Consider the following 14792-nt stretch of genomic DNA (forward strand, 5'->3'; position numbering starts at 1 on the left):
ACTTTCCATTGCTGCTCATTTAATGACAAACATCAGGCGAGTGACACACATGAACTCATGCTAATCTTGAAACAATATTATTGCTGTGAGTCAGAGCAGCAAACTGGAGAAAATGAAGGATGTATTCGAACAGCAAGACTCCAACAGTGACAATTATGACACATGAGAGAAATTGAATGTGGCAAGAAAATAGTTTAAATTAAGAGATGACAAACTATGCATCTACCTTTATATTTGCATAACTGCCACCATATGAAATGGGGTTGGTGGAAGGAAAATGATACACATCGGAACAATTAACTGCTCAGAGCTGTCCGCTGAAACACTCGCCCACGCACTGTCTCAAATACTGAGAATCTATTGTGTCCACTCGACCACCAGATGATGAGCGGTAACTTGTTAGTCACGAACACTCAGTGACAGGAAATCTGCTAACACAGTGCAGAGAGAATACACTGATTACTGCAGGGAGGGGATCACCAGTCGTGACTGTTGCTGTGGTCCTGAGTCGTGGATCCTGAGTCGTGGACCCTGAGTCGTGGACCCTGAGTCGTGGACCCTGAGTCGTGGACCCTGAGTCGTGGATCCTGAGTCGTGGACCCTGAGTCGTGGATCCTGAGTCGTGGACCCTGAGTCGTGGACCCTGAGTCGTGGACCCTGAGTCGTGGACCCTGAGTCGGGAGAGGGATTCCTCCTCTGTTGCTCTGTCCAAGGTTTCTTAATTTTTTTCAAATTAATTTTGCGGTTTCTTTAAAAGTTTTACCTCAAATTTGAGGGTCCAAGGACAGAGGGTGCCGTATTCATATTCTGTACAAACTGTAAAGTCCACTGAGACAAATGTAACATTTGTGTTATTGGGCTATATAAATAAACCTTGATTGATTGATTGATTGAGGGCACACGTTTGGAATCCCCTACTACAAAAGATTGATTTGGTGCAGTCAGCTGGCTGAGAGGACTACTCAATATTCTTGAATGGACTTTTCAAAGTAGGAAAAAACATGAAAATAAATAATGCCTTTGACAAACTGGAATAAAGAGGACTGTTGTTTCTTTAAAAAAAATCACAATCACATTTCTCAAGGTGGCTCTTATGGAATTGGATCAAGCAAAACCAGCTGAATATACTATGTACTGAAAAGTCACATTTTAAATATTCATTAATACCAGAAAAAGCCTGGGTTTCAAAACATGTAAAGCAAACTGCACTGTTGTGGGTCCATAATGATCAAGGGTCACTTTTTTTGGACTGAAAAGCAAATTCAAAGTGGCCACAACAGTTCCCTCCACAATGTGACAGGACATCGAATGAACTGTGTTTTTAATCATTTCATTATTAATATTCTAGGGCTAAAACTATTCAAAATGTAAAATAAATGTTTTATCTGCGTTATACAGTTTTTAACTATGTTGAAACATTTATTGATCAATCCGGTCATTCCGAACTTTGAGACGACAGTGTGCATTAATGAGACTGTAACAGTGCTTTCATATAGCAAAATGCAATTGAGAGCAAGGCAGGAAATGAGAAATGAGATATTGGCATAACAGAAAACCTCCCATCTTGTGAAAATCGTTCTGCTTTCGATTGTTGTGTCACTGCTCCTGCTGGGCGACTCATCCCTCTCCCACCTGAGCATGTTGCAACAATCTGCCATCCCGCCAGGCTTTATTTACTAATGTGGACAACACAATCACTCATCAAAGATACCTGGGAGTAAGATGTAAGTGGGAGGCAGAATGAAAGCAAGGACAAAATAAAAGGCTTGAATGAACAGTAACCAGAGAACAATGCCAGCTAATTACAGCAGCCAGAAGAGTGCAGAACAAACACGTGATGATTTGAGAAGAAGGGTCTGCCTGTCAGTGATAAATTGGACTGAAAATCTCTCGCATGAATTGTTTCTATATTAATCATTCATGTAATTTGACTTTTTACCAGTTGTGGAAGAAGTACTCAGATATTTTACTCAAGAAAATGCAGGAATACCGCATTTTAGAAAAACTCTTTTACAACTAAAAGTCCTGCATTCAAAATTGTACTTAAGTAAAAGCACAAAAGTATAAGCTTACAAATATACTTAAAGTACCAAAACTAAACATGCTCAGGCAGATGGCCATTTTCGGGAAAATATATATTAGATCACTGGATTATAATTACAATGTGTTCATCATTTTTAATTGTAAAGCTAGCAAAGGTGGAGCTTACTTTAATGACTTTTCATACTGCAATGTATCTTGAATTCTTAATAGTACATCAAAATATATTTGTTGATTTATATTTGTTATTAATGATATAAACCTGCATAGTTACTATTGGCTTAAATTGTCAAATAAATGTGAAGTAAAATGGACAATATTTGCCTCAAACATTTTGTGGAGAAGGAGTATAAAGTAGCGTCAAATGGAAATACTCAAGTAAATACCTCAAAATCGTAACTTTAGTCAAGGTACATCGTTACTTTCAACCACTGCTTTCACAATACACATGCTGTTCATCACACGTGGACTGGAATATCTGCTTTTAAATGACTAATGGCGTCTGTGTCCACAAGCATGAATCCAGCCAGCCATCTTTGCATAGCCAATATGTGATTGTCAAGAACAATCTGTGGCCCGTGTGACAGCCCTGCCCTTTCCAAAACAGACGGCTACAAGCTCCCTCTGAAATCAAATTAAACCCTGCATTTCCTCCTTCCACATGTCTCTCAGAGTAGAGCTGGCAGCGCTCCCTTTCACAAGGTCAGAATCAGACCGTAACTGATCAAAAACCATCCAATATATTCTCTCATCTGAGACCACGGAGGCTCAGAGAAGATGAGACGTGATGGAGGGGGTTTCTTTACAAAATCACAGCAACAAAATATAACAAGTCGGCAATTTACTACCCTAACCGATAAGTACGATCACAGCACACCATTATCATCGTAATCTGTTAAAAAAATTGTGTAGCTTAAACTGCTTAAGAGAAGCTGTCGCAAGAGGCGTTTATATTAGATCAATTCATGTATTCCTTATATAGTAGAAATGTGTCTAAACAAGTGGCTCCAAACACTATTTTTTTGTCTAACACTGCTAATTTTTTTTGTCTAACACTGCTCTCTCAGCCCTTCAGTGGCAACACAATGTGTGAATGGATTATAAACATTGTAAACAAATGCTAACTCTTTTCTATTTAATTTAGCTTACGGTTTGAAAATCAACTCAAGTTAAAGGTGGGGTAGGCACGTTTGAGAAACAGGCTCGACTCGAGATACACTTGTTGTTATATTCCATGGAATGCTCTTGACATCCTGATAGCAATGAATACATTAAATGCTTTGACAAAAAATCCATAAAAAAAATGTCATCTGTGGAAGCCGTAGTACTGTAAAAAGCACGACCAATCATTTTAGCCGGCCCGGCTAAAGTAACTGGATGGCCTACCTGCCTGTCAGCCTTCCATCTGTGCACAAACCTATCTCGTGCCCTCATTAGTCATGTGCGCGTTCGTGTGTGTTGGAGGAGGGGCTCTGTAAGGAAGTGGCAGATTTTGTCCGGTCGTGTATTTTCAAATTCTAGCGATCTCGAGCCGGTTTCTCAAATTTACATACCCTACCTTTAACTAGATTATTATTTTTTTCTTCTTTATATTTCAATGGTTTTTCAATACTTTTAGCATGTATACTCTTTATATATTATTGTGAGCTAACTTTTTCAAAACTGTTCATCCATAGCTAGATCAGATAATAATGTTAACTCTTGTTAAAACTTCACAAACTCTAAATCACAACAGGTGCTGTGATTGTGTTGTTGTGCAATTGAATTATGACTCAGGTGGGCAGCATACTGGTTTCCACTAAGATCTCACTAATTTGCAAGCCCATTTGGTTGTTTATTTTCCTCTTCCTTTTATTTGTTGTTGATTTGAGTTAAGCTTCACTCCTGGCAGGTAACCCATGGGGTACAAAAACAGTATGCAGAAAAGCAAACCTCTGAGGATGACCTGCTTTTGAATAATGGATCATCATGGTGACAATTCCATAACATATAAATGTTGATAGAATTACAGGTGGCCTGCTAGCTCTATTGCACCAGCCTACTGAGAAATCATATGACAAATCAGTGTGCAACTCGATTTTGACAAGAAAGCTACTGGAGACTTCTAGAATTGTGTGAGTAACATTGTGTTTTTAGACTTCTCTGTTTCAGTGTGTGTACTCTGTATCAATGCTCTGTAGTTGATCTGACTGGAATTGTGATTTCAAAACTCAAAACCGCTACAGTATCTGTCAGGCAGAAACTTGGGACAAGTCATTTGACTGAAACCTTAAAAGTGAACTAACTGACTGCTAGGGTTAACTTTGATTTAAACATTTGTAGAATACTAAGAGCTTTATTGAGTAGGTGTAACTGTATTAAGGGTTAAACTCATAACTTTATAACTTAGGGTTTAATGTAATTGACTTAAAAGACAATAACAAATCAGGAGGAAGCCAGTCTCGATTGAGACCCATCAGCTGTGATCTAAGGCCACTCCCCCAACATAAACTGTATTTAAATCTCATCCTAACCACTGACCTGCCAGTGTGCAACTCGATTTTGACAAGAAAGCTACTGGAGACTTCTAGAATTGTGTGAGTAACATTGTGTTTTTAGACTTCTCTGTTTCAGTGTGTGTACTCTGTATCAATGCTCTGTAGTTGATCTGACTGGAATTGTGATTTCAAAACTCAAAACCGCTACAGTATCTGTCAGGCAGAAACTTGGGACAAGTCATTTGACTGAAACCTTAAAAGTGAACTAACTGACTGCTAGGGTTAACTTTGATTTAAACATTTGTAGAATACTAAGAGCTTTATTGAGTAGGTGTAACTGTATTAAGGGTTAAACTCATAACTTTATAACTTAGGGTTTAATGTAATTGACTTAAAAGACAATAACAAATCAGGAGGAAGCCAGTCTCGATTGAGACCCATCAGCTGTGATCTAAGGCCACTCCCCCAACATAAACTGTATTTAAATCTCATCCTAACCACTGACCTGCCAGTGTGCAACTCAATTTTGACAAGAAAGCTACTGGAGACTTCTAGAATTGTGTGAGTAACATTGTGTTTTTAGACTTCTCTGTTTCAGTGTGTGTACTCTGTATCAATGCTCTGTAGTTGATCTGACTGGAATTGTGATTTCAAAACTCAAAACCGCTACAGTATCTGTCAGGCAGAAACTTGGGACAAGTCATTTGACTGAAACCTTAAAAGTGAACTAACTGACTGCTAGGGTTAACTTTGATTTAAACATTTGTAGAATACTAAGAGCTTTATTGAGTAGGTGTAACTGTATTAAGGGTTAAACTCATAACTTTATAACTTAGGGTTTAATGTAATTGACTTAAAAGACAATAACATATCAGGAGGAAGCCAGTCTAGATTTCCTTTTGAGGGCCACCAGCTGCAGAGTTAACTAATTAAAGGGACGTTGCCCCACAGCTGTGAGAACTCAGCAATCAGGTGTCCATTTTAGGTAGCACTTTCCTGGAGCGTCAGCTTCAGCGTCAGACAGGCTAAGACTGGCAAAGACATTAGAGTCCTGCGGGAGTAAGACTGGCAAAGACATTAGAGTCCTGCGGGAGTCACGAGGGAGGCAAAGAGGAGGCAAATCCTACTTTGATTGAGCTAAGTATCGCTGGTGTTTTATTTTATTTGGTTGCTTAGCCCCTCATGCTATAATCATGTGTATTTTCTCCATTCCTGTTCATGTGTCTTCTCGCAATTATCACTGGCCCCGTGTATCTCGTAATCGATATAACCGGCCTGCTCTCGTCTATCCCACATGCTCCACTGAGATCCAACATCTAGTTTCAGGTGGCCTGTGGAATTGCCAGTCAGCTGTTCCTAAGGCTGACTTCATCTCTGGCTACGCCTCCCTGCAGTCTCTGGATTTCCTTGCTCTGACTGAGACCTGGATTACTCCATCCAACACATCCACCCCAGCAGCTCTCTCCACTGCATATTCTTTCTCCCATACACCCAGACCAACTGGCAGAGGAGGTGGCACTGGTCTCCTGCTCTCTCCCAAATGGAGCTTTTCCCTCTTAAAACTACCTAACTTCACTCCTTCCACCTTTGAATTCCATGCCGTCACAGTAACCCATCCTATACAGTTAACCATTGTTGTTCTCTACCGTCCACCAGGCGCCATGGGGGACTTCTTGGAGGAATTAGATAATCTCCTCTCACACATCCCTGAAACTGGCCCTCCCGCTGTACTTCTCGGAGACTTCAACCTCCAGACAGGGAAGATAGACGAACTAACATCTCTGTTAACCGCCTTTGCTTTCTCACTGTCTCCGTCCCCACCGACTCATAAAGCTGGCAATGTCCTTGATCTCATATTCTCAAGGAACTGCGCTACTTCTAACCTCTCTGTAAACCCGCTCCACACATCCGATCACTTCTTCATTTCATTCTCTCTACCCCTTTCCAAACATAACAAACTAATCTCTTCTCATCCTGCACTTGTCCGCCGTAACCTTCGCTCCCTCTCCCCCTCTACCTTTGCCTCGTCGGTGCTCTCAGCCCTCCCTTCCTCTGACTCGTTCCAACTCCTGCCTCCAAACTCTGCTCTGCTCCTCTCTACTCTCTCATCCACTCTGGACTCTCTCTGTCCTCTCACATCTCGGCAGGCTCGTCAGTCCCCTCCTGCTCCCTGGCTAAATGATGCACTGCGTGCTAATAGAACCGTCCTTAGGGCAGCAGAGCGGAAACGGTGGAAATTCAAACACCGTGACGACCTCCTAACCTATCAGGCTCTCCTCTCCTCTTTCTGTGCTTCGATCTCTCAGGCAAAAAGCACTTTCTTTCAAGATAAGATCCAATCTTCCTATTCCAATCCTAAAAAACTATTTTCCATCTTCTCCACCCTCTTGGACCCTCCAAAAGCCCCTCCCCCCTCCTCACTTCTGTCAAGCGACTTTGTTACCCACTTTGAAAAAAAGGTTGATGATATTCGCTCTTCTTTTTCTGACTCACCTTTACTCACCGCTGGGTCACCAGACCCTCCTTCCACCAACACACTAACCTCCTTTTCCCCTCTCTCTCCAAGTGAGGTTCTTACCCTCATTACCTCTGCCCACCCTACCACCTGTCCTCTGGACCCTATCCCTTCAAACCTCCTTCAGACTATCGCTCCTGATATTCTACCGTTTCTCACCCATTTCATCAACACTTCTCTAACTTCTGGTCACTTTCCAAACAGTCTCAAGGAGGCAAGAGTAAACCCTCTCCTAAAGAAACCCACTCTCAACCCGTCTGATGTTATAAACTACAGGCCTGTCTCTCTCCTCCCGTTCCTGTCTAAATTACTTGAACGCGCTGTCTTTAAACAACTCTCCTGTTATCTCAATCAGAACAACCTTCTGGATCCGCACCAGTCTGGTTTCAAGGCAGGTCACTCCACAGAAACTGCTCTCATTGCTGTCACGGAGGAACTGCACACTGCCAAAACTGCATCCCTCTCCTCTGTCATCATCCTGTTGGACCTGTCTGCTGCATTCGACACGGTGAATCATCAGATCCTCCTTCGCACTCTCCAAAAACTTGGAGTTTCAGGCTCTGCACTTTCCCTCCTCACCTCATACCTGAAAGACCGTACCTACAGGGTGACTTGGAGAGGGTCTGAGTCCGACCCTTGTCAATTAACTACAGGGGTCCCTCAGGGCTCTGTTCTTGGTCCCCTCCTCTTCTCCCTGTACACAAACTCGCTCGGATCAGTCATTATCCCGCATGGTTTTTCTTACCACTGCTACGCTGACGACACCCAATTAATTCTGTCCTTTCCCCGCTCAGAGACCCAGGTCGTCGCACGCATCTCTGCTTGTCTAGCTGACATCTCTCAGTGGATGTCTGCTCATCACCTCAAGCTCAACCTTGACAAGACTGAGCTGCTCTTCCTTCCGGGAAAAGAATGTCCCACTCTTGACCAAACAATCAACATCGGCACCTCAGTTGTTTCCCCGACTCAGACTGCAAGGAATCTGGGTGTGACCCTAGATAACAACCTGTCCTTCACTGCAAACATCGCTGCTACAAACCCGTTGCTGCAGATACACGCTTTACAACATCAGGAAGATACGTCCCCAGCTGACACAGAGAGCGACTCAGGTTCTGGTCCAGGCTCTCGTCATCTCACGCCTAGACTACTGCAACTCCCTCCTGGCTGGTCTACCTGCATGTGCCATTCGACCTCTGCAACTCATCCAGAATGCAGCGGCTCGTCTGGTCTTCAACCTTCCTACATTTTCCCACACCACTCCGCTCCTCCGCTCCCTTCACTGGCTTCCGGTAACTGCTAGAATCCACTTCAAGACACTGGTACTTGCTTACCATGCTGCGAATGGATCTGGCCCTTCGTACATCCAGGACATGGTTAAACCGTACACCCCAGCGCGTGCACTACGCTCTGCATCAGCCAAACGCCTCGCTGCACCCTCGCTGCGAGGGGGACCCAAGTTCCCATCGTCGAAAACACGTGGGTTTGCTGTCCTGGCTCCAGGATGGTGGAATGAGCTCCCCATTGACATCAGGACGGCAGATAGCTTGCACATCTTCCGGCGCAAACTGAAAACTCATCTCTTTCGACTCCACTTCGAGCGATAGAACTATTAACGAAGCACTTTTATACTAATAAAGGACTGGCTTATCTAAAGCCAGTTGAGTAGCACTTGAAATGTTTGGCTCTATGAAACCTGATGTACTTATATGATTCTGTTTTCTTCAAGGTTGTGTCTTCCTGGTCGAATGTACTTATTGTAAGTCGCTTTGGATAAAAGCGTCAGCTAAATGCAATGTAATGTAATGTAATATCATTTACAGCACGCTTTGGGATATCTAATAGGAATATCAGTTAGAAAGGGAGCTGATGTCAAGGGGGGGGGGGGGGGGGGGGGGGGGTGTGTGACTCATGGTGGAGTCGGGGGGGTTGCTTGGGTCAGGGGGAGCAGCTGCAGGCAACAAAACGTTAAAGAAGCAGATGCAACAGGGGGAGAATCCATCTTCCCTCGCTGCTGCGCCGCTGTGCCGGGATGATCAAGGCAGTGGAAAGATAGATTGGATGGAAACCGGCGTCCGTCTGAGCCTCCACACAAACTTGGATATGTGCACATGCACTGCATAAACAAAACAAAATGTGTATGTGGAGAAGTCATGGAGTGATAATGTCAGCGTGAATTTGTTTTTCTCGTTGCCTCAGAGAGCCAACTCCGAAATGTGTTTGCCAGAGTCAGAGGCGTGTAGTTTGTTCTGCTTCAGATCTACTTATACTGAAAGTCAAAGCCTGCTGTTATTCTGAAGAATAAAGTAAAAGTGGAGCTTGATGGTACTTACTGATGTCTTGAATAGCATATTACATCATTTTAAAAACCTGACATGTCTTTTCTTCCCAACACAAGTCGCTGCAGTCGTGGCAAATGGCTTCATTCTGACAAAACATTTGAAGTGATCTTTGTCCTTGAATTTGCTTCTTTACTTATAGCAGTTGTCTATGGCAGTGAAGGCTGACTAAAACGACCTGTCCAACATGTGTTATTATGTCAAAGCAAACAAATCTCCAAGTTGTTGATTTTTAGAAAATGTAGGAGCACATGAACTCCAGTTAAAGTATATTTATCAGAAAGAACTGCCATTGTTTTTCTCCACCAATACATTTTAATTATAGAGACTATAAAGCTGAGTAACATGCCCTTCACACTCTTCTCCTTTGAGCCTTTATAATACCGCTACATAATAATGTTCTGTTACGCCTTAAGATTGCACGTACTTTAGTGCGGCAACTTTCTCCTTGAAGATGAGACAGGAAGCATTCATACAGTATGATAAAAACATCATCTGTCAACCTGTTATGAAACTGTCTTCCAAGAGAGAGAGTGATTTGAATGTCAGATGACGCCTGACATTCAAATCCGTGATGTCGGTCCTAACTCCAAATATTTGTGTTTACAAGTGCAGTTTGTGAAATAAAGAGATTTGATTACCTTGCCGGAAAAAGGAAATGAAGCACTAAAATAAAAGACTATAGTCATTCTAAATGGGGAAATAAAATGCAGGAGAAAATCAACGAATGCACAAGGAAAGTAGTTTAGGTGGGAACACATACACCTATTCCCGACATGGGGAACTCTGAAAACATCGCTGCAATAGTTGGTTTTGGAGTTCACAACATAAGGACTGGACCTCCAGAGATGCCAACATTGAATATGTAAAAAGAGTAGCATTTGCGAGCGAAGCGAGCAAAGAACCAGCTGGGGGTTCGGGGGGCGCTGTAAGCCCCCGAGATTTTTTTTTATATTAAAGGCTCTCAGGGGCTCTGTGAGCTGCTATTATTTCTCATCAGGTGTTGTTTTCAAGCAGAACCTTTTGGTGAAATAGTGGACAGATGCAAAAAAAATTCATCCGGGATCCCTGACCTATTTTAATGTTTATCTATCCAATGTTTCCTTAAATGCTATTGAAAACAATGCAGCTAATTATATAAACATTAAATGAACACAATAAATAGAGAGTGAGCACTGCAACCTTTGTCATTTTATTAAACCAACCATAGAGCTTCAGTTTCTATTTTCTTCATGTTGATCAGTCATATCATAATCCATAGTAATAAATTGCTCACAAACATGCAATATAATATATATGTACAACTGATATTACTTTAAGTTTAAGTGTACTCATAGTAAAGTTATTCAAGGAGACCATTTCCCATATATCTGACCTACATAAAAGAATACTTCACACTGGAACTTAGTAGATGCTAGGAAGCATCTACTAAGATCCAGTGTGAAGTATTCTTTTATGTAGGTCAGATATAGTGTACCCAACATTGCCCCCACCCCAACACATGTTCATCCATAATCTTAATGCAATGACTCAGCTATATATATGTGCTATCATTCCCTTAAGTTAACCTAAAAAAAAGGAAAATAAGATTAAACTACCTGGATCTTATTTCTTGATGGCATTTTTCGACTCCTTGCACATCAATAACTATGTTACTACCACATCACACTCAACTATATATACATGAATATCCTAGTACTAATCTATGGCACTGGTTAAAGTGCATGTTTATATACAATCTCAATGTTTATATACAATCTCAACGTTTTTGTATGTCGCTCGACATCACTCTTCCCGCCATGTCGAATGCTGACATCGCAGCTACACAGCGTGCAGTACGCATGAAACTCGTCGAGTTTTGACCTATGAATCACAGGCCACACAACAGAGTATTCTGGCAGAAATCGTTGGTCGTTAGTCATCTGCTTTTTAGCGGGTGGTGCTGCCATCGCATTGGGGACAATTTTTCGCGGATTTAAACCGATTTTATAAGATTCTCGTGACACTCATCGACTCGATCGTGTTCTATTCACCCGCGCCTGCCTGTCCGGGGTTTAGTCTCATTAAACACGGATATCCGGATCCGGTATCATTAAGCTTACTATAGCTATATGAATGCTACGGGTTAATCGCATGGGGCGCCGGAAGTGAAACCCGGACTTTCGGGATCAAAGATGTTCGTTCAAATGCATTCGATAGGTGGCGCCACTTTATTTTCTCAGACATAATATTTTGTGTAAAAAAATCGTAGCAAAACATTGAAAAATCGTAGAAGCGTAGTTTAGGTTAAAAATCGTAGTTGCTACGGCCAAATCGTAGACATTGGCATCTCTGGACCTCCCATACATGTTCTTTACAATAAGAGTGCCATGCGTGGATGCATTCCTGTTACAGGCTGGCATTACTGCAGAGTACAATTTCATGCCCACACAATAGATCTGAATTTAGGAGAGTTTGGTTGAAAAACACTGGGATTAGAAAGACTACTAATTGATGCAAAGCACATGAAAGCCCACAGGTTGCAGCGTGGAATGCCTAGGACCTTGTTCCTGCAAACATTGTCAAACTAAAGCAGGGCATGGCCTTCTGTTTAGTGATGTGCCCTGTTATTGGACAGACTGTTTGATGGCCCACACAAACCCTACCTCAGTACATCAGACTCTTGTTATCTAATCAGCCAAAGGACATCAGCACCAGTTTTTCCCCCCGAAAACTGACATACAAAGCAAATTCAATTTGTACAACACTGCATCAACAACACACAGATTTGTTCCCATGAGTAACTTGTTTGTTGTGCGAATGTGAACGAGTGCCCCTCAGAGACAGCAACATCATGTTTGCGAGACCATCCTTATTAGCTTGTTTGCATTCACAGCCCATCCCAAGTGGCAGCTAAAGCGAGAGATGCTGTCAGGCAGCCTGGCGTAATATGCAGCCTCGTCAGCATGTATACTGTACACAAGCAGACAGCCAGACACTGCTGCCTGTCTGGTCCCACACAACTAACACATCTACATGTGTGATAGCTGGGAAATGATGTCATGCTAACTTATATTGAAAACCGACTGAATAACGTCCTCTAATGTGAGAGTGCGCCTTATAAATAAGCAGTAAACCACAGAGAGCTCATACTGGGTAAGCTGCAGAAGTATGAGATTCAACGTATACATCCACTTCCTAAAGGGAGACCATACTGGTTGGAGGCATGGGGCTGTAGCATTATCACCAACATAAAAATGTGCTGCCTCATAAAGTCAGAAATGTTCCTGAGATGTGACGGCTACTGGTGTGAAGGTGTGCCACTAACCTTCTCTCTGAGCTGCGAGCAGATGTCCTGCTGGTGCTGGCGGCCTCTGTGGAGCTTCAGCTCCTCCTGGTGGGCATGCCTCGCCTCCTGCAGGGTGACCAGGGCTCTGGCCAGCAGCTCCTCCTGATCCCGCTCACACTGCTGGGTCACCACCCTCAGCTGACCCTGGGTCAAGCGCTGCCAGTCCCACACACGCTCATGCTCCATCTGGAGGAACCACATGCACAGAGAAGGAAGTGTTTATTATTGCACTGTATCATTACTAAATGTCTTCACAGTGGTGTAATGTAACAACGTTTTGGACTTGCATGCAACATTTGAGTTACTTTGACTTTGAGGTACATTACATGTGTATTTTATATAAATGCCAACTTTATACTTCTACTCCACTACAATTTAAATGTAAATATTTTACTTTTTACTTTACTATATTTATCTGACAGCTTAAGTTAGTTAATTTACAGATAACAATCTTTGCATGAAAAACACAAACGTATATAAAATATGGTGTGTTTTCATTTAACTAAACTAGCCCACAGTTATTACAAAAACTGCTTTTGCAGATTAATCTTTTTTTATTTTAATTTTGGGTTTTTTGGTGTTTTCTTTTTGCATTTCTCTGCATACGATACTTTTATTAAATAATGTATTACTTTTACTACATTTTGCTATTCATACTTAGCTAGTTTTACCTTGAATAACCTTTTTAATGTAGGACTTTTACTTGTAACTGATTATTTTAACAATGAGGCATTACTACATTTACCTAAAATCAAGGATCTAAATACTTTCTCCTCAACTGGTTCTTCATATAAACTTTGAACGAAAATCAAAGACAAAATTGGTAGAAAATCAAGATGAAGGTAATGACCCCAAAGTGAAACACTGCTGAATTATACAATGTGTTGTAAGACATTAATGACAAACAATCAGAATTCCACAAACAGCCCCACATGATGTACTGTCTTTAACAATGGCAGCGGGGCAGCAGGGGGAACAGATCTGTCAGATCTGGCTCTGCTGGTGTATCAAATGCCCCCCTCTCTGTGGCTGTGAAATGTCCTGAAGGGAAACAGTTCCTTTCTGTGTGAGGGCTGCCTGTAGCTATTCATCATTGTGTCAGCGCTCACAGAGGCTGCATCACTTGGCTGCTTCATTGGAACAGAGGGAATGATATTCATCTATGGGCTAATAGCGGCTAACTGACGGTGGGAAGGCATTAGACGGCTCACTGGTTTTATTGAGAATGAGTGAGCTGACAGATCTGCCAACGGAACAGAAGTGCCAGAGGCAGCCGAGCAAATCCTGTTTATTAATGCGCAACTTTAAAACTTTAGGAAGATCCACCCTTGGTTCTCATTTTCTCCTGTCCTCTCCTTCACTACCCTCGTCTTCCTCGTGTTTTTGTGAATGAGCGTGTTCACAGTGTGTGTGTGTGCACATGATTGCAATGTGTGTTGTTCACACATATGGGCTTGCATGCACTTTAGCCAACACATCAGACACAGTAGGTGCGTTGAAGCATCCACCGCACTGTGTCTGCAGTGCACATTTAAAGTGGCACGACATTTAGTTTAGGTGCTGCATTCAAATTCCCTCTGCAGATTGCGGAATACCTCAAGGACTGAGCCATACTAGTAAGGAGGAAAGATACAACTGGCTATACCTGGATTAATTCAGAAAAGGTAAGAGGTAGGAAATGTTTCCACTATTGCCGTATCATGAGGGCATTACTATAAAATGGCCTCTAATTTTGATGAAAGAACATCAAGAAGTAAATGATAAGATACAATAAAAAGTCCCATCCAGTAGAGGAAGATGTCTTCACTAAACTAGCAGGAGTGCCTCCGTCTGATGTTAAACTGAAAGACTAGTTTAACTTTGGGTCAGCAAAACAAAAACACAGAAAACATGGCCTCAAACTTCAACATACAAATGAAAAAGGCTCTATGTTGAGATAGTGATATGTTCTAGGATTCAAGTTAGGAACACTGACATAATCCTAATGTTTTGGGATTAAGACAGAAAAGTAATTAAATGTCACTAATCTGTCTATACCCGCTGATTCTGCTCTATTTGCCTTTGGTAATGTCTCTGCAAGATCACACAGAGAAAGT

General features: G+C 42.1%; 1 protein-coding gene across 2 annotated transcripts in view; it reads right to left on the bottom strand.

Moving 5' to 3' along the window:
- LOC117556863 (coiled-coil domain-containing protein 148-like) overlaps positions 1-14792 on the bottom strand; it is a 34608-nt gene that overhangs the window by 6928 nt on the left and 12888 nt on the right. For both annotated transcript variants that reach the window (XM_034232427.1, XM_034232428.1), the window contains exon 10: positions 12676-12882. In XM_034232427.1, coding sequence (XP_034088318.1) covers positions 12676-12882 — 207 coding nt within the window. The remainder of the gene's footprint in view (positions 1-12675; positions 12883-14792) is intronic.

Source organism: Gymnodraco acuticeps, unplaced genomic scaffold (assembly GCF_902827175.1).
Source record: "Gymnodraco acuticeps unplaced genomic scaffold, fGymAcu1.1, whole genome shotgun sequence".
Taxonomy (NCBI): domain Eukaryota; kingdom Metazoa; phylum Chordata; class Actinopteri; order Perciformes; family Bathydraconidae; genus Gymnodraco; species Gymnodraco acuticeps.